This window comes from Psammomys obesus, unplaced genomic scaffold (assembly GCF_907164565.1).
Source record: "Psammomys obesus unplaced genomic scaffold, mPsaObe1.curated_primary_1811, whole genome shotgun sequence".
Classification (NCBI taxonomy): Eukaryota; Metazoa; Chordata; class Mammalia; order Rodentia; family Muridae; genus Psammomys; species Psammomys obesus.
Window position 1 is genome coordinate 36,606,579 of NW_026596034.1, and position 14,667 is coordinate 36,621,245.

At 51.3% G+C, this 14,667-nt stretch overlaps 1 protein-coding gene across 2 annotated transcripts; it reads left to right on the forward strand.

The window, feature by feature from the left end:
- Positions 1-6,065: 6,065 nt before the first annotated feature.
- Map1lc3b (microtubule associated protein 1 light chain 3 beta) lies at positions 6,066-14,517 on the forward strand. Of its 2 annotated transcripts, none has more exons than XM_055621505.1 (4): positions 6,066-6,187; positions 9,714-9,769; positions 12,338-12,444; positions 13,013-14,517. In XM_055621505.1, exons 1-4 carry the CDS (start codon positions 6,148-6,150, stop codon positions 13,182-13,184), a joined length of 375 nt encoding a protein of 124 aa, XP_055477480.1. In that variant the 5' UTR covers positions 6,066-6,147; the 3' UTR covers positions 13,185-14,517. The 2 variants fall into 2 exon arrangements, with proteins under 2 accessions (XP_055477480.1, XP_055477479.1); XM_055621504.1 differs by having other exon boundaries at positions 6,069-6,187; positions 13,010-14,517.
- The last annotated feature ends 150 nt before the right edge of the window (positions 14,518-14,667 follow it).

The window sequence follows — 14,667 nt, forward strand, 5'->3', positions numbered from 1 at the left end:
ATCGCTGTGAATGAGTTTCAAGGCCAGCCTGGTCCTCAAAGTTAGTCCAGGAGAGCCAAGGCTAACAAAGAGAAACCCTGTCTCAGAAAAAAAAGGAAGGAAGGAAGGAAGGAAGGAAGGAAGGAAGGAAGGAAGGAAGGAAGGAAGGAAGGAAGGAAGGAAATTGTGGGACTCTTCATAGTGCTACTGGAAATAGAAACTGGTGCAGATGCTATGAAATCATTATCAAGGTTCCTCCAAAAATCTAAAACCAGAACTATCTCTAGCTATGCCACTCCTGGGTGCACACCCAAAGGGAAGGACTCCTCGGAGGCCATGTCCACATGCCACAGAGCCACAATGGAATTCCATTTAGCTGTAAAGATTAACAAAATTATGGCGTTTGCAGGAAAATGGATGGAACTGGAGGTAGGTCTATCAAGAGACACAAGCCAGATTCAGAAAGAATCTCTCATATGTGGACCCTAGATTTAAATGTGTGTGTTCTTGGACATAAAAGTAGAAAGGGAACCCAGAAGGGGATGAAGCCTGTGGAAAGAAACGAGAGGGAAGAGTAAGGGAAGTGACCGAAGGGCAGAACGCAGGCATTGCAAGGTTGCCCACCACCAGACACAAGCAACCAATGGGTCCTGGCCAGGAAGGAGAAAGAGCAGTGTAGACTCTGGCACAGATTGTGGGGAGATGGCAAAAGACACCAGCAGTGGCTACAGGCCCTTAAGATGCTTTTGCAGTCTTGAATTCCTACCCAAAGGAAGAGTAACCAGGATTGCAACAGTGATGTGTTAGTGAGAGGAAATAAAAAGAAAACTGTATTTTTCAGTGGGTTGCCTGTAAAGATGAGAGAGAGCGAGAGAGAGCTGTAATCCCAACACTGGGAAGGTGGAGATTGATGAATCAGGAGGAGTTTACCATTGGCTACACTGGAAGTCAAGCCTAGAGTACATGAAATAGAGTTTCAAAAAAACAAGTCGACTTCGGGTAATCACGGTGGCTCATGCCTATGCCTGCAATCTCAGCACCCAGAAGGCTGAAGCAGCGGGTGAGAAATGAGTTCGAGGCCAATCTGGGCTACAGTATGAGCCCTTTGAGCTACATAAAAACATAGCCCATGCCAGGAGTCAGATGCACAAGTGTAGTGGTAGAAAAGTGCGGGAAAGGCCCAGCACAAGGCGTCGGGATGGAGCTGACGCGTAGCCACCTTGCAAGCCTCAACGGCCCCGCGGCGAGTAAGCACTGAGCGACACCGCAGACTTGACCTAGACGCTCCGAGGCCACCGTCGCCCCCGGGACAAGCCGCCCCACTCCCCTAGACGCTCTTGAGCAATTCTTGTTTACTTGTTCTAAAGAACAGGTGACGCTAAGATTGACTGCATAACTAGTCAATAGCTTCCCAGACAACAAAGCCGATGGCCGGCTTCATCCAATCAGAAAGACATGTTGGCGGGGCGGGGCGTGCGCTGGCTCCGCAGCCCTGAGAGCGCTCGGCACCCCGCGTTCTCCATGTTGAGTGTGGCATCGCGGCTCTGCGCTGCGGGCGGAAGCGTCCGCCGGCTTCTGGTGTTCTGGCTCCCGGCTTTCCGTGTTCCGCAGTGCTCAGGTTCCAGTCTAGGTTCCTCCCTGGGAACAAACGTTGGTTTCCAGATGTTTTGTCATTCACCTACTTGTACGAACTAGCAGTGGGGTCGGAAACTTTCAAAGTGCCACTGCTTGGGTTCAAGAAGAAGCAGTTTGGTTGATACGCTTGTTTTTACTTCTTATGTCTACACAAAGGCTCCTTAGGTTGAGCAGAATGGCCTGGAACTCACAAAAGATCCTCCTGCCTCTGCTTCCAGAGTGCTGAGCTTAAAGGTGTGCCCCACCACACCCAGTTAGTAGTTAAATTTAAAAGCCCGAGAAATTCTCTGAGTAAACAATAAATCTATAAAAAGTCTGCGTTCTTGCTTTTCTGTATGTGGACAATCTCAGGGGGAAGAATCATATTACTTATTAAAAATAGATTATACTGTGGGGCTTGAACGATGTCTCAGGGGTTAAGAGCATCAGTTCAGTTAAGGTTCAGTTGCCGGAACCCACATGGCAGCTCACAGTCTGTAACTCCAGTTCCAGAGGATCCAATGCCAGCTTCTGTGGGTGCTACACACACACGATGTACAGAAATACATTCAGATAAAAATTAAAATAAATATTTTAATACATAAAAATAAATATTAAAAATAAATCATGCTCAATGTATTATATAAACCATGCATCTTTTGTTTGGGTTTTGATTGGGGATAAAGCTCGAGGTCTTTTGGAAGCTAGGCAGGCACTGAGGGTGCTGGCTTACTTGCCTAGCAGGTACCAGGCCCTGGCCCAACTCCTTGCAATACTAAAGAAAAACCAAAGAGAGTCAGTTGTGCTCTCAGGCACATTCCTGTTTGCAAATCCATGAGCTGGCTTCTTGTGTTTGTATGTGAAGAAAACTTAACGTGGTCTGAATAGAACCTGTACTGTGGGTATAAACTGCCTTTCTCCTAGGGAAGGCAAGACTTGTAAAGCACCACTACCCGCCCCCATCCCCCACCCCTCTTTTGGTTTGTTTTCTTCTCACAGTGTTGGGTTATATGGTTCTAGAGTCACTGCAGTGAGAATTTGGGGAGGCTCAAAGGAGCTTTCAAAGGTGTAAGATCAGCATTGCAAAACCAAAGAGCAACCCTGGCCATCACTTCTGCAAATCTTTGTTGATAAGAGAGAATCCTGGGGTTCTGGGGTTGCCTGGGGAAGGCAAATATCCTTCTTTCCCTCTCCCCCTTTCCACAAGCCAGATATGACCTTTTCTTTCCTTACATTTTGTGCAGTTCAGCAACCCAAAACCCGTCTTTTTTCCTTCCTTCCTTTCTTTCTTTCTTTCTTTCTTTCTTTCTTCCTTCCTTCCTTTCTTCCTTCCTTCCTCCCTCCCTCTTTTGTTCTTTCTTCCTTCCTTTCTTTCTCTTTCTCTCTTTCTTCCTTCCTTCTTTTCTTTTTCTCTCTCTCTTTCTTGCTCTTTCTCACTCTTTCTTTCTTTTCTTTCTTTCTTCCTTCTCACTCTGTAGTCCAAGCTGGCCTTGAACTCAGAAATCCACCTGCCTCTGCCTCCCAAGTGCTGGGATTAAAGACATGTGCAATATCACTGCCCAGCAAAACACACACACACACACACACACACACACACACACACACACACTTCATACACAGTAGCAATTAATACAGCCTCAGCATGCAAGGCTTACTGTCACAAACACCCGGAAAAGTAAGCAGCCCCTATTGTTAGAGAACAAAGCTACAACCAGAAGGGTTTTGTTGTTGCTGTTGTTGTTGTTTTGTGTTTTAGAACTCAAACCCAGAGTCTTACACAGAGAACACTATACCACTTGGTGCCATCCCCTGGGCCTTGAAGATTTTAATTTGCTTTGGTTTCTGTTCTGAGGTCAGGCAACAGTTCATTCTACAAATCAGTACTGTGTTTTCCTGGGCCAGGTGCAGGAGATGAGTTTCATAGCTTGAGAAAGGCTAAAGAAAGCATCAAAAACAAACAAACGAAAACTACACTAAACCAGCAGTGCTACACTGGCCGTTTCAAGATCACTTTCCTGCGCAAGTGTGGACAGACAATAGGAAACTGACTAGCTAACACCAGACTAGCTTGGAAAGGGCTAAAAGCAGAAGAGCTTTCTGTGCTAGTTGAAGCAGCCTGTTGAAAGATATGGCTCTATGTTCCCTGTTTTTTTGTTTTTGGAAGTTTTTTTGGAGGTTTTTTTGTGGAAGGTCTCATTGTAAAACTCTGGCTGTCCTGGAACTCAGCAGATCTGCCTGTCTCTGCCTCCTGGGTGCTGGATCAAGGGCCATCACGCCCAGCTCATCCCACTTTCAATTTAGGTTTGAGCCATCAATTTTAGCTAGGCTGACTGCATTCTTCTTGTTTATCTTTTGAGATAGGGCTATAATGGGTGGGGTAGGAAGGCTCACACTTTCAATCCCAGCCCTCTGGAGGCAGAGGCACATGGATCTCTGTGAGTTCAAGGTCAGGAGGTTTATAGAGTGAGTTCCAGGTCAGGGATTCATAGAGAGACCCTGTCTCAAAGAGAGGAACTGGGGGTTTATCAAGTAGCTGAGGCTGGCTTTGGACTATTATTGTTTGGTGGGTTGTTTTAAAGATTTTTATTTTGTGTGTAGGAGTGTTTGCCAGAGCACCATGTGGGTGCATGGTGCCTGAGGAAGCTAGAAGAGGGTGTCAGATCCCCTGGAGCTGCAGTGTGGGTTCTGGGTCCTCAGCAAGAGCAGCCAGTGCTCTTACCCACTGAAGCATGCCATTAGTCCCCCACCTCACCCCCCCCCCTTTTTTGTAGACAGGTTCTCACTGTGTAGGAACCTGCTTTGTAGAACAGGCTGCCTTTGTAGAGACCAGACTGTTTCTCCCCTCCTGGTGCTGGGATTAAAGGGCTGAGCCCCCAACTTGACCTTGAGTTTCAGATACTCCCACTTCAGCCTCCAGGGTGCCTTGAGCCACCAGACATGGCTTCCCTTTTGACTTTCAGTCTGCTCTCTTTTGCCTCAGGCCAGGTGTTTCATACAAAACACAGCCCTCAAGGGAACAACAAGGCCAAGCAAGGAAACAAACAAACACAAACACTCGTTAATATGTTTTGGATGTTCCTGTACCCTCAATCCCTTTGGCAAACAGCAGGTAAAGGGGGTTGCTTCCAAAGTCAAAGGAGGAAGTCTGCCGTGCAGGGCTAGTGCAGTGCCAGGCAGTAGAGATACAAGGACACAAGCTGGCACAGACGCGGCATTGCACGCAGAGGTGGGTGTTGGCTGCTCAACACTGTTGGTTTGCACTCTATACCTCTCACCAGCTCTTACAAACTGAAGTTGCATGGCAGTGTTGCCTCTCACAGGGAGCCTGATGCTTTAAAGAAAGTGCTAAGACTGGCTGACACACTGAGGGCCCCATGGGATTGAAAGCTGTCCCAGACTGGAGGCAGCCATGGCTGAGGAGCCAGGCACAACAGTGAGGCAGTCAGCAGGGATCAAAGTGGGAACAGACCTGTGATAAAGCCACCCGGGGGTCACCTGAGGTGGAAGTATGTTACGGAAGGGACCGATGAGATAAAGGTCTCCAGACAGAATTGTCCTTCTGGAGTTTTCAAGGTGGATCCTAGCTGGATCGGGCCTCTGCTGGTGCTCCTGGACCCAGTCTGATTGCTCACACATATCAGAAGCTTGAGAGGAGAGGTGGCGGAAAGGAAATGAGGCTGGCACCCTGGGAAGTCTAGGTGAGCCCTGCCCACAGACTCCATGCTCAGAAGCTCCGGTACACAGAAGGGCTGTTATAGGAAGGGAAAGTGGGCATGACTAGGTGGAGTCGTCATTTTTCTTTTTTGCTAGAACACCTAATAAATGACCTTGCCCTCCAGCAACAAGTCTGTAACTCCTGAGACCTTGCTTTTCTGCAAGTTCAATGTAGGGGTATCTATTTGTGTTAGTGGCCACACAGGACCCGCAGGGGAAGGGGCCACAAGATCAGATTCATCAAGAAGTCTCCTGACGTCTTGGAGCCATAAACATAAAGATTAAGCAGGCAAACCCTCAAGTCAGCCTTTTTGGGGAATTTAGGAATGTCAAAAACAGAGGCGAAGCCGGGTGCGGTGGCGCACACCTGTAATCCCAGCACTATGGAAGGCAGAGGCAGGCGTTTATCTCTGTGAGTTCGAGGCCACCCTGGTCTACAAAGACATTCCAGGACAGTCAAGAAAAACCTTGTCTCGAAAAACAAAAAACAAACAACAACAAACACCAGAGGTGCAGGGGCGGGGAGATGCGTGGGCTAAGGGGGAATTAGGTCTGCTCGTCCACACCACACCGGCACCCAGCACAGGGATGCACACAAAGATGCTCGCTTACCAAGAAGCGCCCACTGCAGCCGGCGCATGCGCAGGAGGACTGTCCCTTGGCCGCTGACACGCAGGCGCCCCGCCTAGGATTCCGCCACGCCAATCATGGCGGCCGTCGGGGCCCTCGGTCCCGCCCTCACGGACGCGCCGTGGGTCACCTGACTCGGCTGCGGGCTGAGGAGACACAAGGGAAGCGGCCGTCGCGGGAGCCAGATCCTCGCCCTGGGACCCCCGCGCCATGCCGTCCGAGAAGACCTTCAAGCAGCGCCGGAGCTTCGGTGCGCGCCGCGGGCCCGGGGCTGGGGGTGGGAGGGCGGGCGGGGCCGGGACGGCGGGAGGGCGGGATCACGGTGGGTGTCGTGCGGGGCCGGGTCGCGGCGAGGCCGGTGGGGTCTCCCTCTCCCTCCCTCGGCTTCGCGCTCCCCGCCGGCCAGTCCCCCGGGGTAGCCCGGGCCCGGCGCGTGGCTCTGGCCGTCTGTCGTCGGTGGGCTCGGCGTCCCCCGCGGGGCTGGAAACCCGACCCGGGTGGCGGAGGGCACCGCAGCCGCGGTGCTCAGGGCTGTGTCCTTAGTGGGCCGAGCGCCCCGCCAACCCTTGGGGCAGCACCCAGCCGCTTCCGCTCCCGCAGGCGCCTGGGGACGTTTGTGTAGGAGAGGTGGCCTTTGTCTCGGAACGGAAACTTAACAGCTGTTTTGCGTGCTTATAGTGGTCTTTAGTTATCCTGGGACACTCTTCAGGAAAGCAGCGAGGGTGGGGAGAACGAGGCGAGCGCGGCCAGCCGGGACGCGGGTCCCCAGAGTGGCCGAGGGGTGAGCCCTCCAAGGCTTCATCTGGTTTGGCGTGTTTTCCCCGAGTCCGCCTTCGTTCTCTCCCAGGAAAGCGCGGGCATCTGAAGGCTGCGGCTTTCCTTGCTTGGGACTTTCGTGGTCCTGGCTGTGGGCACTGACAGTTCAGGCGTTTGCCGCACAGACAGGCCCCTTTGAGGAAGCCAAGACCAGTCTTCTCCAGTGAGTCTGGAGCTATTTCGATGGGAGCTCTGGAGTGTCCTCTAATCCAGACCGAGGGTGTGCTTACTGTAGGGCTCATCCCAAACAGACCCTTTGTAGCCGAAGAACCTGGGTGGGGCCTAGGGCAGTGGCGCTCAGGATCCGCCTAGTGGTAGAATCCCATTAGCTTTCTGTCATAAATTCTTACACTTCCAGTAAGGAGCCATCATCCCCAAGCCCTGGAAGGGGACTGAGACTGCCTGGAGGCCGTTCACCCTTGCAGATGCTTTAGACACGACCAATTTCAAGTTAGAACTGATCAAGTGATTTTGGGGTTCACTCTTCGCAAAGTGGCTTCACTGTCCCCCTCCCCCTGTGGTGACCCAGTGTTTGCCTCCCCTTTTTATTTTTTTAGATGGTCCTAAACTTCAGTGAACTGGGTGTGTTTCCTGGGAAGTTTGTGTGCTGAGACAAAATAAATAGCTCTAGGGAGAGCAAGATTCCCATCAAACATAAGCTGCCAACTGGTGGGATCCATGCCTTTAATCCCAGCATTGGAGAGGCAGAGGCGGGCCAGTCTGAGTTTGAGGCCAGCCTGGTCTACATAGTGAGGCTGTCCTTCTCTCAAAACAAACAGAACACCTAGGTAGTTCAGGAATCTAAGCTATCACTCAGGGCTGGGCCCAAGTGAGGGATGTAACTGAGCAGTGGGGGCGGGGGTGGCATCTATTTTTCTAGAACACTAATAACACAAGACTTCCTTAGACGTCTCCCCTCTTCTTATCTGGGACTCTTGGTTCCCAGAGGCTTAAGGAAAGGAGTCCAGGCTTGGACCTTGCTGGTCCTCCAGCAGTTCCCTGCCGTGTTGTGGCTTTTCTTTGGTTGTTGGTCATGTTCTGTACAAGCCTGGTTGTGGAACATGGAGATGCTGAAGCTGTCTCTGGTTGCCCGGTCCGATGTCTGCAGAGAGACCTGATAAGCATGTCATTGCAGGCTTTGGTACAAAATGTTGGCCCCTGGACAGCCGTGTGCTTTGAAAGGCCACCAGCATGCCTGAGCATCCCAGCTCTTCCAGGCATCCCCCAGTTCCGGTTCCCCACAGCCAGCAGGGGCAGAGCAGGTCCTACGGGCCATCAGTTCTGTCCCTTGTTTCATTAATAAAGACAGCTGTTCCTGTCTTTCCCTTTGGGACAAATCAGAATGACACTGTAGTTTCTGTTGGTGGAGCCCCGTGGCCTGCCATTTCTTCTCCAGTTACCACCTTTAATAGCGTCCGCTCTGAGTGCTCCATCTTACGTGCTAGGCTAAGGGCTTTTGTTGTTGTTGTTGATTTAAACACAGGGTCTCATTATGTAGGCTGGGCTGGCCTTGAATTTACAGAGACCTTTGTGTCTCTGCCTCCTGAGTTCTGGGATTAAAGGTGTGTGCCACGGTGCCTGGCTTTTTGTTTGTTTGTTGTTTTTCGAGATGTGTTTTTTGATGTATAGCCTTGACCTGGCTGGCCTCAAATTCGTATCGACCTGCCTCTGCCTTCTGAATGCTAGGATTAAGTAAAGGTATGTGCTACCACTGAGCACCTTTTTAAGTTTTAGGGTGTAGTTCACGCTGACCTTGGGCTTCCCCAGCTGGGGTTAGAGGTACTGTGAATTAGGCTTTTCATTTTTATTCTCTGTGTATGGGTCTTTTGCCTTCATGTATGTCTGTGCACCATATGCATGCCTTGTGCTCATGGAGGCCAGAAAAGGGAGTTGCAGATGGCTGTGAGCCACTCTGGGTGCTGGGAACTGAGCCTGAATCCTTTTGGAGAGGAGCTGCTCTCAACTGCTGAGCCAGCGCTGCAGCCCCAAAGCATAGAATGTATGCCAGGTACGTAAGCAGCTAGAATTTGTAACAATGACTTAATTGCAGTGACTAAACCTTGGAGTATTCCGTGGGGGTGCAGTGGAGGGTTCTTCTGGACCGAGGCAGAAAGCCAAATGTAGATGGTCCTGTCCCATCTGTGGGTGCCAGGGAGAAGTGGTGCTGTGAGGTCAGCCAGTGCCTGAGAGGAGCGAGCAGGGCAAGGCCATCTCCAGCGGTTACAGCCAGCTACCACTGCCTGCAGTGCAGGAAGCCTGGTACAGTGTTGAGAATGAAGATAATAGTGGCTGCAGGCCCCCTGGCACTTGTGAGGTAAAGGCTGAGAAGGAGGTCAAGGTCATCCTTAGCTACCTGGTGAGTTTGAGGCCAGGCTGTGCTGCAGAAGACCCTGTTTCAAAAACCAAGCAATGCAAAAGGAGACATCTCAGAAAAGTATTCACCAGTAGACATTATGGTGTTCCGATCTTGGGGCCGTGTTTTGAGAGCATTTCACATGGTAGCCCGGGTGCACAGCTCTAATTGCAGCTCTGGGAAAACTCAGGCGAGAGGGTCTCCAGTTGACGCAGCCTGGGATCGTAGACTGTCTCGGAAAGCAGTCACCGCCAGTCCTCTCCTTCCAACACTGGGAGTGCTCGGTGAAAATTGCAGCAGTCCTTGGTTTACCCAAGCCGAAAAATAAACATACTTGACTGGGGTGATAGGAGTAATCAGAAGGGAGATTGAGAGACACCCCCCTTCCCCAGGTTACCTGTTAACCTGTTCCGTGTGGCTGTACATCTGGGTTTGCAGCCCCTTGCAATGGGGGCTTTACCCTCTGGCCCTGCTAATAGATCTGTCATTGCTGTTGGCTCCCCTGACTGCCTCTGTCACTGCTCTGCCCTGCCTCAACACAGGACAGTCAGCTGCAGAGACTGGCAGCATGGCCCCTGATGTCACTGTGTCGCTTCCTTTCTTGTAGAACAAAGAGTGGAAGATGTCCGCCTGATCCGCGAACAGCACCCCACCAAAATCCCGGTAGGTTCTCTTGCTGTGATGATAGTTCGGGGGGGTGATCCCACCAGACTCCCCCCAGACTCTCGGGCTTGTGTACCCACTAACCATATGCCTCCTCATCTGCTTGCTGCTCGTGAGCATGTCAAAGGGGAAAGGGGGCGTGTGGGCCAGACCATTTTTGCTTTTTCTTTACTTTTCTCTGGTGTCAGGGATTGAACCTAGGGCCCGAGCTTGCCACCGCTAAACAGCAATCCACTAAGGCGATGAGGGTGGCTCCTGTGGGAATCAGTAGTCCTCCACGGTGGCCCAGCTGCTTTATAGATCAGAGGGGACTCACCGCCAGCTAGCCATCAGCACCCCAGACTCCATGTCCCCTGGTTGTGGATCTCACTAGAGTCAGGCATGGCCAGGCCAGCGCCCAAAGTGGCTGCGCTAGTTCTGTTAGGGAGTCAGCTGTCCCAGTGGAGCCCCAGCCAGTTGCTGCAGGTGTGTCCTGGTGTGGTTTTCTCACCAGCCCCGTTCATCATTCTTTTCTGCAAGGAAGAAGTTGATAAGGGAGGGGCTGGGACTGTTGCTGCAGGGTGGGGGAGGCGGGGCATGTTGTTCTGCACTGGTTGGACACTTCCTCACCTGGGGTGGGCCTTCTCCAGAGTGTGCTTCCTGGGCCAGGTCCTGTGAGGAGCTTTTCCTGGGCTGAAACAGTCCTTCACTTTGGAGTGCCTGCCCGACCTACTTGCAGGAAGCACAGGCGCCTGAGCCTGCCAGGGTTTGCGCACGGCTTCCTGCAGGGCTGTGGTCTCAGCGGTACCCAAGTGGCTTCCTTCCATAGGAGCTGAAGGATCTTTGAAGAAGCTCAGCTTCTCATCACACGAAGCGAGCATGAGAGCTAGCCCAGTGGGGCCTAGCTGAGAATAGGGTGGCCACAGTGTCTGGTGGCTCCCAGGCCTTCCAGGCTGGAAACCTTGAGGGCAGAGGCCTATTTTAGAGCAGCCAGCCTGTCTTCTACCATGAACAATACATCTTCCCAAATACGAGCCTAAAGGGAGAGCAGAAGTTAGGGAGTGGAGAGGGAGCTATGCTTACATGATGTGTCACTCTGGGGCTTCCCAGCAAGGGGCTGGGACCTGTCCACAGCCCAGCCTGGCGGGCAGTCCCCACTTCCACTCCTCTCCAGCAGCACCGTGGTCACGTGTTCCTTCACTGGTCTGTGCTCTGCTGCTGGGGGGTCTGCCTCGGGGACCCGGGTATGTGGCACCCACAACTGGCATTTCCTGTGGATGCCATGCGTCTAAGCAGCCCACTGGATGGAGCTCTCAGTCTTTCCAGGGATGGGATTAGCAGCTTTAAGATTTATTTATTTATTGGGTATACAATGTTCTGCCTGCATATGTGCTTGCTCGCCAGAGAGTGGCACCAGATCTCATTAGAGATGGTTGGGAGCCATCATGTGGTTGCTAGGAACTCAGGACCTTTTGAAAAGCAGCTGGTGCTCTTAACCTCTGAGCCAGCCACCTCCCCAGCTTGAGACCAGCCTTTGAAGGAACCATGTGTAGGGGACATGTACAGACAAGCACTTCCCTCCAGACACAGCATGTGGTGGTAACCCTCTCCCCATGCTGCGACCAGGCATGGATTTCTGTTCTTCAGGTGGATGGCCGTGGCACCTGGAAAAGGTGCACTTGGGGTTCTAAGGCTCATCAGTGTTCAGATCTTGTAGCAGCTCTTTGGCTTGGCTTGTTTTTGAGACTGGCTCATCCAGGTTATCCTTGAATTCAAGGCAGTTCACTGCCTCAGACTCTAAATTCTGGGATTACAAATATGTGCCCCATATCCATGCCTGGTGTTTAACTTCTTTTATTTTTTATTTTCTATTTGTTTCTTTATTAGGATAGGGTCTCTATGTGACTCTGGCTGTTTTGGAACACTCTATAGACCAGGCTGGCTCAGACTCATAAATAGCAGCCTGCCTCCCAAGTGCTGGGGCTAAAGGCGTGCGCCACCACACCAGTCTGCTTTTAATATTTCTTAAAAATTATTTTGGAGGGAGAGAGCTAGATAATCAGCATATAAAGTGAATAAATTATAATAAATAAATATGCTTTGAAAAAATTATTTTGGGGGCTAGAAAAATGCTCAGTGGCTTAGAGCGTTTGTTGCTGTCACAGAGGACCTGGGTCTGGTTCTAGCACCCACATGGCAGCTCACAACCATCTGATGAGCCACAAAACTTAGAGCCAAGCACAGTGGGTATGAGGCGTATGTCTGTAATCCTCGCGCTTAGAAGGCTGATACAGGTAGGTAGGGCCATCCTGGGCTCCAGTGTGGGATTTTTTTAAAAAAAAAACTGTAGCCGGGTGTGGTAGCATACAGCATTAATCCTGGCACAAACAGTTTAAACAACAAAAAGGGTACCTGCTGGCCCTGTTACATTTCCTGTGCATATTTTGCCAGGGACAGTGCTGGTCATAGGAGCACTGTGGGGAAGAGAAAAGAAGGCTGGGTCAGGCCCGGCTCTGCAGGACACAAGCTGGGCCACCCAGCATGGGGGGTGGGGAGGGTGTCTGCTCTAAGTGTCTCTGGCCTCTGCAGGTGATAATAGAACGATACAAGGGTGAGAAGCAGCTGCCCGTCCTGGACAAAACCAAGTTCCTTGTACCTGATCACGTGAACATGAGCGAGCTCATCAAGATAATTAGGTATTTGGCCACTTGTCCTATTTCCTAGAGTGACATTTCTCCTTTACCCATCTTGGCAGCTTTAGGTCCTCTGCTTCTTTCTAATCCAGCCTGCAGCTGCATGTCCCAGGACAGCTGTGAATGCAGTCTGCATATTCAAGACATCACATCTGAGGGGCTGCGGGCGGGACACACCTGCTGGGGGTGAATTTTTAAAGTACTACAATTGCTAGGTGTGGTGGATTGCAGATGACCCCAGTTTGTGATCCTGCCGTCCTGGTAAACTGTTGGAGACACTTAAGTTTGGACGGTGGGAGTTAGTAAGAGAATGTGGACTCAAGAGTTGCAGCAGGCCGAAAGGCTGTGACCAGTTGTAGATTTTGACTACTAGTAGCTGTTTGGATGACAGTTTTAAACTGGCATTAGATAAAGAGCCAGTCCCTGATTCCAGCCATCGCCGGGGCCTGTAACAAGCTGAGAACAACTCTGTGGGCATGCTTGGCTTTGCCATCAGTGGGCTTTTTTAGTTACCCAAGTTTGGCACACAGTATGAGACCTCAGTCTCCCCACTGTCTTCTCTCCACAGAAGGCGCTTACAGCTCAATGCCAATCAAGCCTTCTTCCTCCTGGTGAACGGGCACAGCATGGTGAGCGTGTCCACGCCCATCTCTGAAGTGTACGAGAGTGAGAAAGATGAAGATGGCTTCCTGTACATGGTGTATGCCTCCCAGGAGACATTCGGGACAGCCCTGGCTGTGTAAGACGAGAACAATGCGTATTGTTTGTTAAGCCCTTACCAAGGAAAAAAGGGACGTCACCAGCAGAAGCTGGTCAGCTCACCACTCACAGATCAGAACGTAGGCGCCCACCTAGGGTGTTAGGAACTGTTTATCAGCCAGAAACTGAGCTCCATGCAAGCGCATTCAGCTTGGAAACTCATCTAAACTAGGCTATCTTGTGTTCAAACTTTAGAAGTTTAAAAATAAAATACTTTGCATCCTAAGTTGCCAATAAAAAGACCAAGTTATTTTGACATTTTTCTCCCCAGTAGGGACTTAAAATGGAACAGCAGCAACAGGGGCAGTCTCTTCCTGGGACCTGTTGTCTTCTCTAAAAGGGCTTGAAACTCAGTAGAGAAGTCTCCCTAAACAGTCCCTTGGCACAGGTTGCCTAGTGGAGGTCCCCAGGGGCCTCTGGCTTTACCCAAACAGGTCAGATATATAGGATATGACTCCAAAGAACCTGGTCCTGCCCCCCCAGCTGCACCGCCATGTTCACTCTCAGCAGCACAGGCAAGCTCACTCGCTGCTGTGCAGCTGTTGCCACAGACACGAGGCCAGTTCCAGCCTTGGTCAGGGTCGACTGGTCCAGCTTAAGAGACTGCAGAGCAAAGTGTTTTTTGTTTGTTTTTCTCCTGGTTTGGATTTTGTCTGGTCCATGCCTGCACGGAGGAGCGGGGAGGTGTGCAGTGCCGGTGCCGGCCTTGGGTGCAGCTAGCAAATGGTAGGCTGGACTTGGAAGTTCAACTGCCTCTGCACTTGCCTCGCAGCTACAGCTGTTTGCTAGTGTATCGCTCAAAGGCTGGTTGTCAGGCAGCTGTCGGGGTTTTTCCACTTCATGTCAGAACACGTCAGCTGTGAAGACAGCAGCATCAGGAGACACGTGGTCTTGGAGGACATCTATGGCCAGTTCCAACTAAAGCAAGTCACTGCTTCCTGCATGTGGTCCACTGGGACATTCAGACCACCCTGCTCACTCATTTGTCTGAGAATCTGAGTGAGAGAGCTGCCTGCTGTCATGGAGGGAAGCCCATCTAGCCACCTTCCAGCCTCGCTCCTTACAGGCACCCCCACCCCTCCCTGCATGCAGCTGTCCAATTGCTAACTCTCCGTTATTTTACGTTGTGTAAAGCCTCACTGCCCTTGTCCTGTGCAGGTTGTGTGTTATTATATCCCTGGTTTTTATAACTATGGTGCGATCAATAAGGATTCCTGTAATACTGCTTTAAAAAATGCTGCTCAGAGGGTGGCTTCATTTATAGGACGCCTGTACACTTTGATGCACTAAGTGAATAAAGGCACAACTGAAACTCAACCTATCCTGGGAGCTGTCTCGTGGTGTCAGCAGTCTGCCTGGGCTGCTCTTGCTGGGGGGGAGGGGAGGGGAGATGCACAGCTTGCGCTCCTTGGCCAGCACCTTGCCGTCAGCTCCTGCTTTGAAGGTCTCTGGATAGCTGACCCATCT

Coding starts and splice junctions, on each gene's coding strand:
- Map1lc3b (XM_055621504.1), top strand. CDS start 6,148: ATGCCGTCCGAGAAGACCTTCAAGCAGCGCCGGAGCTTCG. Junction 6,188..9,713: donor CAAGCAGCGCCGGAGCTTCG/GTGCGCGCCGCG, acceptor CCTTTCTTGTAG/AACAAAGAGTGGAAGATGTC. Junction 9,770..12,337: donor AGCACCCCACCAAAATCCCG/GTAGGTTCTCTT, acceptor TGGCCTCTGCAG/GTGATAATAGAACGATACAA.